Source organism: Prionailurus viverrinus, chromosome C2 (assembly GCF_022837055.1).
Source record: "Prionailurus viverrinus isolate Anna chromosome C2, UM_Priviv_1.0, whole genome shotgun sequence".
In the NCBI taxonomy this organism is placed as follows: Eukaryota; Metazoa; Chordata; class Mammalia; order Carnivora; family Felidae; genus Prionailurus; species Prionailurus viverrinus.
In genome coordinates, this window is record NC_062569.1 from 20,487,904 (window position 1) to 20,503,924 (window position 16,021).

General features: G+C 43.7%; 1 protein-coding gene across 3 annotated transcripts in view; it reads left to right on the plus strand.

Moving 5' to 3' along the window:
* Positions 1-16,021, plus strand: part of ZNF385D (zinc finger protein 385D) — a 679,366-nt gene that overhangs the window by 377,459 nt on the left and 285,886 nt on the right. The window contains exon 1 of one of the 3 annotated variants that reach the window (XM_047876492.1): positions 1,869-2,134. The exons of 1 other annotated variant lie outside the window; for it this stretch is intronic. In XM_047876492.1, the coding sequence (XP_047732448.1) occupies positions 2,113-2,134 (22 nt within the window). In that variant the 5' untranslated portion in view covers positions 1,869-2,112. Of the gene's footprint in view, positions 1-1,868; positions 2,135-2,914; positions 3,022-16,021 lie in introns of those variants that run through there. One more of the 3 variants, XM_047876491.1, reaches the window with a different exon arrangement.

Consider the following 16,021-nt stretch of genomic DNA (forward strand, 5'->3'; position numbering starts at 1 on the left):
CTTAAGCCTCCTGTTTTAAACTCAACTCTCAATGCTTGCATCTTCTAACTACAGGAACAGAAAAGGACCAAAAACTGTAGCATTAAACTACAGTGCCCCCTAGCCCATGTAGGAGGTCAGGACAGTTCATGAGCTTCATGAATAAGCTCTACCACAGATGGTTCTTTTGCCTGAGGGAAGGACCATTAATTGTACTTTTGGATGATTTCCATCTGTCCAAAAGGAAAAACACTTATGTGTTTCCCTCAGTAGTTTCCTGTAACGTTCTTTTTATTTCTAATTTTTAAAAAGGAGCAAAAAAGTATTCCTTACTATTTGTATTTTCTTGCTCCAAACTGCTTTCAATGAAGAGTGTTTCTAAAAAAAAAGAATCACTGGATTTATCCTAAGACTCGTGGTAATGTTTCTGATTTAGAGATGATTACCATTCGCATTTACAAAATTCTTTATAATCCATCGCAAGAGGGGATATGGGTCATAGTGCTTTTTTCACAGAGAGGAAACAGGGGGTTTAGCTTCTTTGCGAGATTGCACAGCAAACTGCCATTATGAGCTCCAGCCCACCAGTTCCAATATGCATTAAACCCACAAACAGAGACAGGATTGTGCAAAGAAAGACCACGGATTATTTTAATATCACACCGTAGAAATATTTGCTACCATGGCTTATAAAAACCTGTATTGAAAATAGATCAATTGCGTCCTTCTATAAGCTGTAGTTCTTTTGTTATCTCCAGCTCTTAATTTTATAGATTTTTGTAGAAAATTTTAAGTTTCGATAGTTCTGTAGGTAAATTGGATGCCAAAGTGATGAGTCCTTAGGAAACTGAACGTATTTTATGGGTTTATTTTCCATGCTGAGCATTTAAGTATTAATCAGCACCGCTTTCAGGGATTTCTTTCTAACATCCTTTTCTATGTAAGGACTGCAATTCATTAGACCATTGGAGGAGCCAGAGGCTTTGCTAAGCTTTGCCTTTCTTGACGGCTCCTCTCAAATCTAACGAGAGTTTGTGTGCGCTTGTGTGTGGGTGTGTCTATATTATGCTGGTGACCAGACTTGAATGATGACACAATCTTGGTTGTCTTTCAGGCTAAATTGTCTCTCCTCTTTGGGGGTCAAAGATCATTTCAGCTTCAGTATCCTTTCTACTACCTACTATGGGAAGCAGCAAATGTGATCTTGTGAAACTGAGGGGTGACTTTTATCACGTTATTTTTCTTTACATTTCTCTATCAACCTCGCTCAGAATATACTCAAGAAATAAAAATAACTCTTCCCCAACTACTAGGTTTCTTTGATCTGGTCATTTCTAAGGGAAAACCTCCATTACCCTAGCAATGGACCCTTGAATGTTTTTGTTTTTGTTTTTGTTTTCTCTTAGGCAGGAACATCACAAGCAACAAACCCTCAAGCCCACAGCAAAGAGAATGCAGACACAGGACACCATTCCTTTCCCCCGCTGCTTTTTTAACTTAGGGTGGCAGGCTAAATTTTGGCGAGAATGATGGCATTCGTGGGAGGGGCGGGATAAAATTGTGTTGTCTAATTACACGTTAATGGCAGAACTCGCCTTAACCTCTTCCCCTCCCGCGCCGTGGTGAATTTCCCCCGTGTGCTCCCTCGTGGATCCGGAGACCCTGCTCTCTTTAAGAGAGCCTCCCGCGCCCCTCACTCCGCCCCCTCCCAGGTCTCTGGGCTCGTCAAAGCTTCCCGAGAGCCATGGTTGGTCCAGGCAGGCAATCGGAGCACCTCATGGAGCCGCTGCTATCCGGGGGTGGGGTGCGGTGGGGTGGGGGGGTCTGTTTGTAGTACTCTCAGTCCTGATGTCACAGGCGCGGCAAGGACATCGCAAGGAGGAGTCGGATTACAGTAAGGATGGGCAGTGCAGCAGGCAGCCGGAGCGCACGCTCCAGCCGCCGGGGACCGTAGCCCGGGAGAGGCAGCCTGCAAGGCGCTCATCCCGCGGAAGAGGCACGCTGGGCGCTCGCTGCTCTCCACGCCGGGGACGTTTCCACCGAATGTAGCATGAAACGGCTCTGCTCTGCGTGTCAGCCTTGGGGACGAGCTGATGCTGAAGACGCCGCGGTGGGGTTCCAGCTGTCTGATTAATGAGAAACATAATGTATTTTGGTGAGTGTTACCTCTGATGATGTAATTCTGGGGGTGGCCGGCTCTTCACCAGGGCAGACCAGCCTTTAAAAAAAAAAAAATCTTTAAGCCGCGAGAATATATTACGTTAAATCTACCTCCAGTTGGCAAGTGGAGGACCAAGCTGGTGCAGCCTTCAAAGCTTCCTTTGTGCTACAATTGGGGCTGTTTATTAGTCGTGTGTGAGTTTAAGTTGGAAAAGAAAAGAAACAGGGCGGGGGTGGATAAACTTTGGCTTGATATCGTCTGCATGAAGTTGGCTTTTTAGCTAGGTGAAGGAGAAATGGTGCGGCGTGGGAAGTCATGAGCTAACTCAATGGAATGTAAAACTAAGTTCCTGTACTATGGATGCTGTGAAATCTTAGTCAATACCAGCGTTTCATTAAGCATTTTGGTTTTTCCCGAATTCTGAGCCAACAAGGAAAAACATTCTTTGGTGTGCAGGGGTTGAGCAGCTGAGGACGCTCCTCTATGCCATCCCGTTTTCCTTTTGGCTAGAACAGCAATCGCACAAAACGCATAGTATTTCAAACCTTTAGAGGTCTCGAAGCTGTTAAATATTTCTGCAGTTTCTGTGCCACGGTGGAACCCTCCCTTAAGATTTTCAGCCCAGCTGCCCTGCATTTCCAGAAAACATGTTGAGGCTTAGATCTGGGCTACCAGGGGAGCACTGTAAGCGGGCTTGGAGCTGTGTGTTCGCACTGTAAGGCTGCAACTTACTGCTGGGAGAGAAGGCACAACCCCTTCACTGAATAAGAAGCCGCCAAGGATTGGGACTGAATATCCTTTCCTCCTCCCCGAAGTTATGCTTTCCTTCTGTAAGTTCCATCCCGCGTCATCATCTGAGGGCATCTATCTGATATTAAAAGGTTTGTGAGAACAGCTGGAGAGGGGCCAGGGAAGGATTCCAAGATGCAAATGCTCTGGGTGATTTCTTGGTTGGCTTTAAATCTGAGACCTAGAGTCTTTTTTCAGATTAAGGAGGTGTTTAAATAAACTTGTGTTGGGGGAGTGTTAGTTTCTTGGGCATTTATTTCTGTGTGTACTATTTGCTTTGTTTTGTTTTCTTCAGACTTTGAAACATTTGTGAAAGTACGGGAGGAACACGAGTTGTAAAAGCTGAATGCCTTTAGTTGTCTTGACAGCCGTTTTGATTTCCCTATAATTTGTGTCATATTGGGAAAGAAGTCTTAAAAATAACTAAAATTGATTTGGAAGAAACAATCCTCATTTCAGAGCCAAATTTAAGACGAATCCAGAGTTAAACAACACCTCTTTCCAGGGGTACTGTTGGAGGTGGTCAAGCTTGTTTATTGGCAATTGATAAAACAGCAAGTGTGTATCATGAATATATTTTTGATAAATGGAAAATCTTGGAGATGTAATCTGTCCTTTGGACAAAATAAAATTTCAGCATCTAATGCTACTGAGGGATAGGAAGTAGGTTGTAATTTTAAGTGTTTTGCCTCTTGCAACAATTCTTTATGTGATGATGGCGAGCATGGAGGTTAGCCAGAGGAGTTGCATAGTCTAAAAGTACTGGTCAGTGACCATCCATGCTGTACGAGATTATCATGTAGCTGCTGGAGAAATGTTCACTGGGCTAGCTCATGTTAACTGTAGGCTAGTCCAGCTGTCTCGTAAAGCTGGGTGATTCACAGGGCAATTAGTTTCACCGTGTAATGCAAGTTTTTAATGGTACAAATTGAAATGTGATGTCCTACTTCGGATGAAACTATACTCTTTGGAAGGCAAAGCTAAAGTTGCCCTCTGTGTCATGAATGTGGTTCCGTCTCACCAGGATTCCGGCATGAGATACGTTTTTCTATTCCTGGAGGAAACCGTGTGGATTTAGGAATGCCGTTGATTTCAGGTTAGGCTATGCAGCCCCTCTCACAGGCAGTTCAGAACTCCGAGAGCCCACCTGTCCCTAATAAAATGCCTGGTAAAAGAGGTAGGGCTAGAGGAATTGAGCAGAACAATCCAGGCAGTTTCAAGATTCAGTAACATGCTGATGTTTGCAAATGCCTCAGACTGTGTATATTTGTGTATATGTGTGTGTGCGTGTGTATTTGTGCGTTTGTGTGTATCTATATATTTCCAACATTTTAGCTATTTCGGGTAGTTTTTCAAAACAATACTTTCACTTTGTAGTTTGGTTGCCCTTTACTTTCTTCTTCAATTTTGAACTGAGTCAGGGAGGACATAGGCAAAGAAAAAGTGGGGCTGCCTTCGTGGGCTTTTCTGGGGATTTGTGGGAATGGAGTGGAGGCGTCAGAAGACTTGTATTTGCATCTCTGGCAGGGAGTGATGAAGAGCATGGCGATGCTGTAACACCAGGGAAACTGATATGCAAGCAGGGTATTTATTTCCCTTATAAATAATCTAATTTGTCAGTGTTGCTCGACACCCCCCTTCAAATATAACTGAAGAATCACTGCCTACCTGCTTTCTTTCGCCTTAAGTACTGGACAGTTGCAGCCTCCCCTTGCTCAGTTGGCGTCTGTCCTGTGTGTGCAAGTTGGTGGGATATGTAATAGTTCCATTTCTCAAGAATAGCTCATGTTTTGAGTGTGCCGTCTCAGACTTGCAAGACTAATGGACCCTTTTAATGACTTAAGCCTCACTCTTATCTCCTATTGAAATTTTAGTGCAGCGTTTTCAATAATTGTTCCTTTGCACTTACTGTGCAGTGATTTAAGAGTTTGCTGTTCAGTCACCGTGGATACTTTTGTTACTTATGCTATCGATCTTGCATTCATGACTTGGAGTTAAAAATAAGGCTCACATAGGAGAAAGAAGCAAGGAAAATCCCAGTCAGCAATCCGATTGGGATTACAGTAAAAGCCGGGGAAAATAATAAATAGTTCTGAAATTCCCTCCCCACCCCCATAAATATTTTACATAGTTAAAAATTACATGTGCCAAGGATGAATAGCCATTAATAATTTATCCAGAAATAAAAGCAAAGCAGCTGGGAGGCTTCTCCTCAGATTAAGGAAGAGAGGCTGTGGGTGGTTGTCAGTACAACAGACCTGAGCTGCTGGGTTACAGTTTGGTTAAGAGGAGTGTGCTGGTATGAAGGGCATGTTCCTTGCTTGAGTGCATCCTGGCTATTTGTCAGAGCCTGGCAGAAGGTTGTAACCATGTACTCTCTCCAGCTCTAAGCACCGTATGTCTGAATCATCTCCCCTTTCCATCTGGCCCACCACATTTCTCCACTGCTGGAGTGGTGAGTCGTTGCCAGTGGTCATGTCAACCTCACAAATTGTCCATGGTTGGCCAGAGAGGTGCTATGTCTGAACCCTTTGCCATCAGGGGAGAAAATGGGAGGCTGAATGCACTCAGGAAATTCTATGTGGCTGAAACGAAAGATGTTTTTAGGCCTGAGTCAACCAGATGGAGACTCTGGGGGAGCTTACAGCCAATGAGAGGCTGGGGCTGGCTCCATGAGAATGCTCTGGAAAAAGGAAATAATACACCTGAAACAAATGAGCAGAACTGAGAGACAAATATTAGAGCCCCCTCAACGGTGTATTGAGGAAACCTGGGGAAAAGGGCGAACACAATCCACAAAGTGTGAAAGGGCTGTTCAAGTTCAGCCTGGCGTTTGTTGTGGATCAGCTGTCTTCCTTAAAATGCCTGAGAAAAATAGGAAAAATTACTTAGTGGTATGCTGATTATTACAAGAAATACTTGATTGAGGAAGCTTGTAATACAACAGCTAGGGGTAAAAAAAAAAAAAAAAAAAAAAAAAAAAAAAAAAACTAGTGGGAAAATTCTAGACCAGAAGCCTATTTCCCCGGTCTAGAATAGACACATTTGTATATTGTCATAAGAAGGACTTTTGTTTTTCCCCTGGGAGGTTGAGAACATTCTCACGTCAGCATTTACACTTTTGGTTGTGGCTGGACCATCAAGTTTCACCTCTAAAGCAGTATGTTAGGAAAACAGTTAAGCAGCAAGGTTATGGGGAAGGAAATGAGCAGAAAACAGCAGGCAGCAGAGAAAAACATTCCTCTTTTTTTCATGTTTTCAGTAGAAACATTTAACTCGTCCTAATTAGTTTGTACTGAGTGATCTGTTATGGGGAATTAGGTCCACTAGAGTCTTTCTAAACACTCTGGAGGTGTTTCTATCTTCCTGAGGCTGACAGGAGGAGAGAATAACTCAGGAAGGCACTTGTTACTGTAGACTCCCCTTTTTAAAGCATGAAGTCATTGCCATTATGTTTTATTACAAATGAATCTAAATGACATGCAGTAAATTACTACATAACGGGGATGGAGAACATGACAGGTGAATACTGTCAGAAGGGATCATGTGCAGGAACCACAAACCGAACAGAACTTGGAAACCCATTAAGATTTCTTTCTCAAGACAGGGTCTCTTTTAAATTCATACGAAGCCCTTATTTTAAGGAAATGGATTCCAAATTTGATCAATATGCCAGTAACATGGAATCCTTATTACACTCTTAAATTTTAAGCAAAAAAAATATTTTTAAGGACTTTATTAGTTGCTGTAATTATATGGAAATGAGATGGGTTTATTTAAGGGATAAGTTCCAAAATTCATGAGATAATGACGGCTTGCAAAGTTACCATTTTGTGGGTGGCATAATTGTTCCAAAAAACAAATGAAAAATTTAAATTAGTGGTTTCTGACTTCCATTTCAGAAGATTTGGTCACAGCTGTTTTTGACTAAAACCTCCCCTGATAAGACAAGATGCATTGGCGTGTGTGTGTGTGTGTGTGTGTGTGTGTATGTGTATGTGTATGGGTGTATTTCACACTGGAGCATCAAAAGGTGCCTTTTTACAGCAAACATCCAAATTTCTTTCCGCATTCACATCTTGTATGTTTTCCCAAATCTTTTCACATCATTTAAAAGGTAAAACATTAAGTATTGGTTTAACAAGATGGATATTAAACTCTTTTTTTAGCACAGCTGGCTTCAAGTTTAACAACCATTATATACATTAGAGGTTTTAAAAATCAAGTCATGAGGATAATTTTTAAGCCTTTTTCTGCTTAAGAGAGAGTGATGCTTGTATAAGCAGAAACCTGTCTCTACTTTGACCTTGAAAAAGAGACGTTTCCATTTGTATTACACTATGAAAAACATGTCAAAAAACAACAAAGGTCATAGCAGCTGCCCTCTCTTTCTCTCTGACTCTCTTTTAAAAAAGCCATTACATATCATTTCCCACAAAGATTAGTTTTGCAACAGAATTTCACACATGATTGGTGGCATTAAGAGAAAATACAGCATGAGAGGTGGCTAGAAATATCAAAGCTTAAAGTGGTTGAGATCATGCTTGAACCAAATTGCTAGGGTTGAAAATAGGAAGACGCTTTGCTCTGTCACAGCGTTAAAATCGTTATGAGGCAGCTGGAAGTCGGGCTTCATGGCATGTGAGCTTCAGGTTCACACAGCTTTTAAAATCTAGGGTATTTCCGAAACCCTCTTGACTCCGAAACCTGAAATGCACACGAACCTCCATCAGAGCCCTGGAGGGGATGCGCTGAGCCCCGAACCCCTTCTCCTTGTCCGCCTTTCAGTTTTCTCTTTTTTCTAGCCTGGCAGTATCCCATTTCTGTAAGAAAGGAGAACAGAGAAGAGTAACCTGGGCAAGGTCAGGAGGGAGACCCAGGTGTCAGGCCTGGAGCTCTGAGCACATGCTGCCCGCCCCAAAGCACCACTGTACCTGGTGGGAGGGGAGGGCTGTGGGGCGGGAGTGGGTTTGGTTGGCTCCAAGTTCTTTTACAGGATGAATCACGTTCGATGCGTATCCTCCGCAGCCTGTTTAGCTCAGTGCCAGGCACATAGGTGTTGATTGTGCATGACTGAGTGAGTTGGAGAATTAGGGAGGAACCAATTCCACTTCCTCAGCAGATCCTTTAAGGCTGATGTTCCCTATGAAAACTGGTCCATGTGTGTTGACAAACACTCTTCTTGGCTCCTGAAACATTTTAGCTGCCTTTTTCTTGTCTTTTTGTTTTTTAATCTTTAAAGGTAAGGACTAGTCCTTAGAAATCCGATCTGAAAATAAATGTAAGGAGTTCTACAATCTTTTTTCACTTCTTTCTTCATAGAACTCTGCAGTGTAAAGAGTAACATATCTATAGAATATTAAGACCAGTGTACAAAAATGTCTGAAGAATACCTAAAAGCATCATAGGAGATGGTAGAATTGCACTTTGTCTTCCGTTCGCTTGATCACAACTTCGGTTCTCAGCTTTACTTGGCTTCAGGGAGTTTGCCCCAGATGTTGATGTCCTCTTGCCACGGGCTAGATGGGCAGGACTGCCCGCTATGTGCAAGCAACCAAAACGTCCAGAAGGCCACCAGTTTTGAAGATCATTTGTGAAAGCTGAAGAAAATGGAGATCATTTGGACTACTATTTGCAAGGCTTTTGCAAAAATGTGCTTCACACTTACCTTTTTCATATTCATGTGTTTTGCTGGTGAGAGAAAGTGCTTGTGGCAGATTGCCCTGAGGAGAAAAGTGCCACATGCGTGTAAACATACTTTGATAAACATCATCCCCTACACTTACATCGCGATTTGTATTTCTCAAAATGCATCAATACTATGCTTTTTTTTTTCAATCCTTAAAATGACCCATTGCAGGGGGTAGATAAAATATAATTATTTCTATTTTGAGATGAGGAATTTGAGCCTCCAGTGACTGAAAGAACATTCTCAAGGTCACACAGCCAGTAAACGTTAAGGCCAAGACTCCAATTTGGTCCTTCAGAGTCTTACTTCGGTGCTCTTTACTCTTTACAGAGGAGTAGAGGGGAATATTTCTTATGAATGGAGGATTACTTGTAATAATAATGCTAGGAAAAAAATATTCCAGCTGATAGGCTAAAGAAATGAATACAAAAGATTGGGAAATAAGATATATTTGTGTGTTGACTTTGAAAAATCAAAAGTAATAACAGAGGCCTGACATAATTCATACTTTTTTTTTATTCTGCCTTGTTTCTTGTGTCAAATGATTACTAATAAACACAAGTAGAATATTAGATTAGAATACTAATCGGCCTCAGGCAGGACCCGGCTTTCTCCACTGCCTCTGTTTTTTCCAAGGCAGCATCAGCTACTAAGGCTTGTATTAATTGTACAGCTGTATATTCCTGCTGTGTCACTATTTAACTCAATGCTTACAAAAAGAAAAATTCCAAGTCATTTGTGCTCCAGACTCTTTGATGTTTACAGTGACACCATCTCCAGTGTTTGGGTGTTCAAGATGGAACCCCAGCCTGGTCTTTTTTCTGTGACTGATAAAGAGAAACAAACAGCCTGTGAGAATTTAGCTGCTCCCCTTACTGGCTCTGTATTCTTGGGCAAGTCACCTCACATTTTTGATATCCAGGTTTTTGTAAAAGAAGAATAATGATAATGTGTTTCCCACAGTTCTATTTTGAGGACTAAAATATACAAGGCATATAAAAGTGCCAAGCCCCAGGAAGTACATGGTAAGCCGCCAGTAAAATGTGATTCTTCCCTACTTTTTTCCCCTCTGTATCCAACCCAATATACAAATGTATAAAATTGAAAAAAAGGGTTTATATCTCTTGGGGTCAAATCAGAAGACAGGAACCATGCTAACTAATTCACAAAGAAGGACTTTTCATGCAGGTGGTTTGTTCTATGGATGATAGAATTGCTGGGAAGCCACATGGGGGCTGGTGAGGCAACCCAGAGATTAGCAATAGCAAGAAACTAGTAGTTGTAAGATGGAAGGACAAGAGACGTGGTCCCGAAGGCCAGGGCCCGGGGTCTCCTGGTGGGAGCTGGAGTCGTGGCAGACCTAAGACGTTGGAGGTAGAAGACTCGACCTTAGGCATAGAGAGAAGTACCCTGGCTTCTCCCTTTTGCCCACCCTCCAGTACGCTGCCTTTGCCCCTCATTGGTGGAATCGAACCAGAGGCCAGGCAGCGTGGGCACTGCACCCTGCAGGTGTCAGCTCCTGGGCAGTCCAGGGAAAGTTCAGGAAATAGACCTCAGGGTAAAGTGGCCAAGGACCTGGAAAGAGATCTTACACCTGATAGGAGTGGCAGTTTACATGTGACAGTGTCTCTGGAAGAACATCTCAATTTTCAGCCAGAGGTTTGGTTAGGGGACATACAAGTAAGAGGGAAAGGAATAGAGCTGAAGAGCTTTCAGCAGTCCCCACCAATCCCCAGGTTTCTGTACCTACTTTGTCACTTTCTGGTTCTGTGACGGGGGACAAATTAGTAAATCTGTCTCTGCGTCGACTTTTTCATTTATACAGTGGGTTATAGAGGCTGTCTGACAGTGAGGTTCAATGAGTTGTTGAATGCAAGCTTCACAATATGCAAAGCACCATGTGAATGGGCCTTGTTATGAGGATGTGAAAAACCAAGTGGATTAGAAAGAGCGGAGCTTGGAAAAATAGCAGCTTGGAAATACATGTTCAGCTATGCAGTTTAGCATTCCAGCAGAGATCTCTGAGTGCACTGAGAAAGGGAACATTTGGATACATCCTCACATAGCCCCTTGCATGGTGGGGTCAGATGTACCTGTGAGGCCATATATAATCGGTTCTTTGTTATTATTCTATAACAAAGGGAAATTGCAGGAGCAAAGGCAGGGGAGAGAAAGCGAGCTGGGCAGGAAACCCTCCGTAAAGATTCTCTACCCCCATATTCCTTCCTGTCCAAGACTCTAACGGGAATAGACACGTTGAAAGCTCAGGGAGTTTATTAATAGTTGCTTGGGAAGGGAAGAGGGATTTGATATCGATTTTTACCTGTTCTTCTATGTGTTTCTGGACTTTTAAAGACTGATTTCTTTGGCTGACTGGCCCTGCTATTAAAAACAAAACAAAACAAAACAAAAAAACCTAAGGCAAAACATTCTGCCCTTCCCATATGGCATTATTAGCATTTCTCTCAAAGCCTTCTTGTAAAGCCTGCGACAGTTCATAACTTACGGTGCCCTTGTTTAGAGGCATCACCACAGTGACTGCTGGGGAGCATTGTCCTTGCAGGGCACGATGCACGACACAGAAGGCAGGTGGTTACCACTAGGTGTTTCACTTAGCTGCCGTGAGTGATGGTGAGACACACCTTAGACAGCTATGGCGATTCTTAGGAGTGTGTCCTAAGGTTATCAGTTAGAAGGCAGCTTGTTTAAAATATATATGTATTTTTTTTTTCTTTTTTAAAAAAAGTTCAAGATCCTATACACTAACCTTCTGGTAAACTTCTTCTCCTCCTCCTCCTCCTCCTCCTCCTCCTCCTCCTCCTCCATCTCCGTCTCCTTCTCCTCCTTCTCCGTCTCCTTCTTCTCCTTCTCCATGGTGTCTTGGGTTTTCCTCACTTTAAAATGCTTAATAAGTAAGAAAGTTATAGTGCGAAGCCCAAGGCATGGAATTGACGGACCTCTTGGTTTCCTGAGAGTGTTTCCCAACTCCTGTTAATGGAGAGCAGTCCTGGTGCTGACAGGTGATGGGGCATTACTGACAGAGAAGGGGGCTTAACAGCCTGAGTGCCTGCTTTGTGCCAGGCGCTGGCGTGACTTAATTCATTGCACCTCACCACCATCCTTAAGAGATGATCAGTGGATCTAAGTCCTGGCTGCACAGGGGCGCCTGGGTGGCTCAGTTGGTCGAGCGTCCGACTTCGGCTCGGGTCATGATCTCGTGGTTCATGAGTTGGAGCCCCATGTCAGGCTCTGTGCTGACAGCTCAGAGCCTGGAGCCTGCTTTGGATTCTGTGTCTTCCTCTCTCTCTCGGCCCTTCCCCTGTTCAAGTTCTGTCACTCTGTCTCTCTCTCTCTCTCTCTCTCTCAAAAATAAATAAACATTAAATCCTGGCTGCACAGTGGAATCCCCTGGGGAAATTCTGAATAGATGCTATTGTCAAGGCCCTACCACAATCCGTAAATCTACTTCTATGGGGATGGAGCCTGGGCATCTGCATTTTCTTTTAAAATACCCAGGTTGATTCTGAAGGACATCCAGAATTGAAAATCACTGAGATGTGTAATTTTAACCACTTTGCAGAGCAAGTCCTGTATGCTAGGAGTTCCCAGCTTGCCCCAACTCACCCTGGCAGCCAGGTCAGGAATTCATCCCAAGTCCACCTGACTCCGAAGCCTGTGTTCTTTCTCCCTCCACACGCTGACTCACTCCCCTTAGGGAGATCATCCCGTGGCCTCAAGTCCGGGCCTGATTGCAGCCATCTTGGGCTGCCCCCTTGCTTCCAGGGTGGAAGTCCCTAGAAATGGGCCCCCTCCTTTCTACCTGGGGTTCTTTATGGTGCTGGCACCCAAAACAGGTTCAGTGCAGCAGGAGTCGATTCAGAATCACAGTCGGTATGGTTCTGGAAAGAATTTTAGAACTCTGCTTCTCAAAATTGAACGTTCATGCACATCACCTGAGGACCAGAGTAAAATGCAGCTCTTGATTCAGTAGGTGTGGTTGTGGCCTGTGATTCCTGGCCTGTGATTCCGCCTTTCTAACAAGCTGTCAGTGCTGCTGGTCCACCAACCACACTCTAAGTAGTATGGCTTTAGAGATCATATATCTGAGCTACAGCTTTCTGCAGATAGGGGGACTCAGGTCTAAGTGTCTCACCTCAATCTCCCTATTTCTTTTTTTTTTTTAATGTTCATTTATTTTTGATAGAGTGCATGCAGGGGAGGGGTAGAAAGAGGGGGACAGAGGATCCAAGTGGGCTTCGGGTTGGCAGCAACGAGCCCGATGTGGGGCTCAAACTCACAAACCACGAGATCATGACCGGAGCTGAAGTTGGATGCTCTACAGACCAAACCCCTGGGTGCCACTCTACCTCCTTATTTTTTTCCTACAGGATACTGTATGGCCCATGGTGTGAGTTCCAAGTCAGGTGACTAACCATCCTACTTTGCCTGCTGCTGAGGGGGTTCCCAAGATGTGGGCTTTGAGTGCTGACACTGAGAAAGTCTCATGCAGACTGTGATGAATTGATCACCCTGGTTTCAGTAGATCAACATGCAAGACCAACTTCCCCAGGGAGAACTTGGGCAAGTAACTTGATCTCGTTGAGCCTCAGTTTCCCTCTCTGTGAAGCAGAAATAACAATTGATACTGCCTAGAATAATCGTAGGTATTAAACTAGGTGGTGCATATAAAGCACTCTACACACTTGTCTCTTTGAGCCTCAGTTTACCTCTCTGTGAAGTAGAAATGATAAATAATACTGCCCAGAATAATTGTAGAAATTAGGTGCTGCGTGTAAGGCACTTGACATGCTGTCACAATGTTCATTCTCACTAAATGCTGGCTGTGCCTATTACCTGGAATTCAGAGACCTGACTCAGCACTCCCCTTCATTACTGAAAAGAAGAAATGCCCCAAAGGTCAAGCGTGAGTGCTCACGGATCATCTCTATTGTACCATCTGTGTGCAGAGAGGGCAGCTTGTAAATCACGTCCTGCCCTGAGGTCTGACGGGCAAGCGGGGGTGAAGCATTCTCCGTTCAGGTTATGGTTTGCCAACCCTGAATATCAGCGCCAATGCTTTTTATTTGCTGTTTAGGGAAAGAAAGGCCTGGCTAAGGCCCGTCCACCTTGGGACATTCTGAACTGGCCCCTGGTGTTCCTGTTGACCTTGTTCATCCATTAGTGTTTCCCTGAGCCCTGTAACAACTTATGAGGGCAGCTGCCGCTAATGACTGTGCCTTCCATCTCCTGACCTGTCATTGTGTTAACAATCGATATCCTTCAAAACACACACCAACAGATAAGGCAGCACCCACACCACGCCTTCTACTAAAATGGCCCACGGAGAGGAAAAAATAAAGACCTCTAACTCGCACGCTTCCTAGCACAGAGCCTGGCACACGGACACTGGATTCGTTAAGTGTTTATTGAGTGCAGTGCCAGCCTGGGGGCATCCCTCTTTCGTGCCGGTCAATTTCTCGTAGAGACGGGAGGGGCCGCTTCCTCCTGTGCAGTGGGCTGGTGTTGAGTGCTCGAGGCTGGCTTTGCCAGTCCTTACCTAGGAAAAGCCATTTCACTCACCTCCTGTCAAATGCCATCAGCTTATCAGAACACTTACTGTGCCAAATATGTGACTATTATGTGTGAGGCAAGGTGCACTTTTGTTTTCCTATTGTGACTCGTAAGTGGGACTGCTACAAGCAGCAAATTATTGCACGGTAGGGGTTACCAGGCCTGAACTGCAGCCGACTAGCATTTTAGACAAGAAGACAAACGAACAGCAGAGCAGAAGCTATTCTTGCTTTCCTCCAGCGTGACGTGCAATTGCAGAAAGGGCCCTACACTTTCACGTGTGTCCATTTTAGAGGAAAAATTGGCAGATTTTGTCTCCGGTCTCATCTCTGCTTACTTGTAGTCAGACCCTCATGCCATTCTAAAAGGGCATTAAACCTAGGGAATCAAAGTGCCCATTTCATAGACAGAAAAGTAGAGGCCAAGTGATTAGTAAATGCGCGTATCTGGCCAGGACCAACGCCCAGACTAAAAATTAAAACCCAGGTCTTGATTCAGTGGTGCGAATTTGGATGAATTGTCCGGGACCTCAGCTTCCAAAGCTTCCAAGTCAGTAGATTGGATAAAGACCAGTCACCCTACCTCACAAGGCAGCGCTGGTAACTACTAAAAATAGTCCAGGTTTTTTAAATGCTTAGTGCCTGCCATCACTGCTCTAAGTATACCCCCTTAACTCATCCTCATAGCATCCCTGTGATGGAAGATGATCACAATGCCTATTTTACAGATGAGGAAACGGAGCTACAGAGAGGTCAGGTAATGAGAGTACAGTAAGTGGCTGAGCTGAGGCATACCTAACATGTCTGGCTCCCCAGCACCGGCCCCACCATCCTGTGCTGTGTGACCTTGAGTAAATCTCAGCCTCTGAAAACCACAGCCCAGGAGCATAGTCTCACTATTCAGACCGAGCAGCAGGTTTCTGAAGCAGGCAAAAAAACAAAACAAAACAAAACAAAAAACCTAACAAGCAAACCAGCCGACTAGCAAAACTCCTCTTGGTTTGCATGTCAAGCAGCCACCTGGTGGTGGGGCTGAGGCCAAGATCAAGGAAAAATTCCCGGTCCCTTCCAGAAAGTCTGCCTAAGGGCAGGACATAGGAAATCTTGTTCATAGAACATGTAACACCAGTCCTACTCGTGCTGCAAAATCAAGCCTTATAAATAATGCCATCACAATGACAACTGGCTTCTATGTGCTGGGAGAAAGGCTATGCCCTTTCCCTGTGTGTTTGTGCCTGATAGAGGGACCACACTCTTGCAAATGGAACAGTCTATTTCCTTTCTCACAGACTTCTTCCTGGGTACATCATGCAATGTGCCATACATGGGGTGATCTTTTTTTTAAAAATCAGTTAATATCTGAACTTATTTTAGGTCCATGGAGCACCAGGAAACTGAAAGAGACAGTGAATTCTTTTTATACCCATAAGAGAATATTTGCTATTTTTTTTGAAAAAAGTAATACATGCACAATTTTTTAAATAGAACATTATAAAAGGGTAAATAGTGAAAACTTAATCTTCCTTCATTCTTGTGCACTTTCTTACATTTGAGAGGCTAAATTCAATGGAAGGTGGGGAGAGGGGATGGGGGAAATATTGAAGGTGGTCAGGAGGTAAAAACTTCCAGTTATAAGATAATTAAGTCCCGGGGATGTAATGTGAAGTATGGTGACTATAGTTAATACTGTATTGTATATTTTAGGGTTGCTAAGGGAGGAGATCTTAAAAGTTCTCATCATAAGAAAAGAAATTGAAACTATGTGAGGTGATGGATGTTAACTAAATTTATTGAGGTCATTTCTCAATAAGTACATACATTAGGTCATTATGT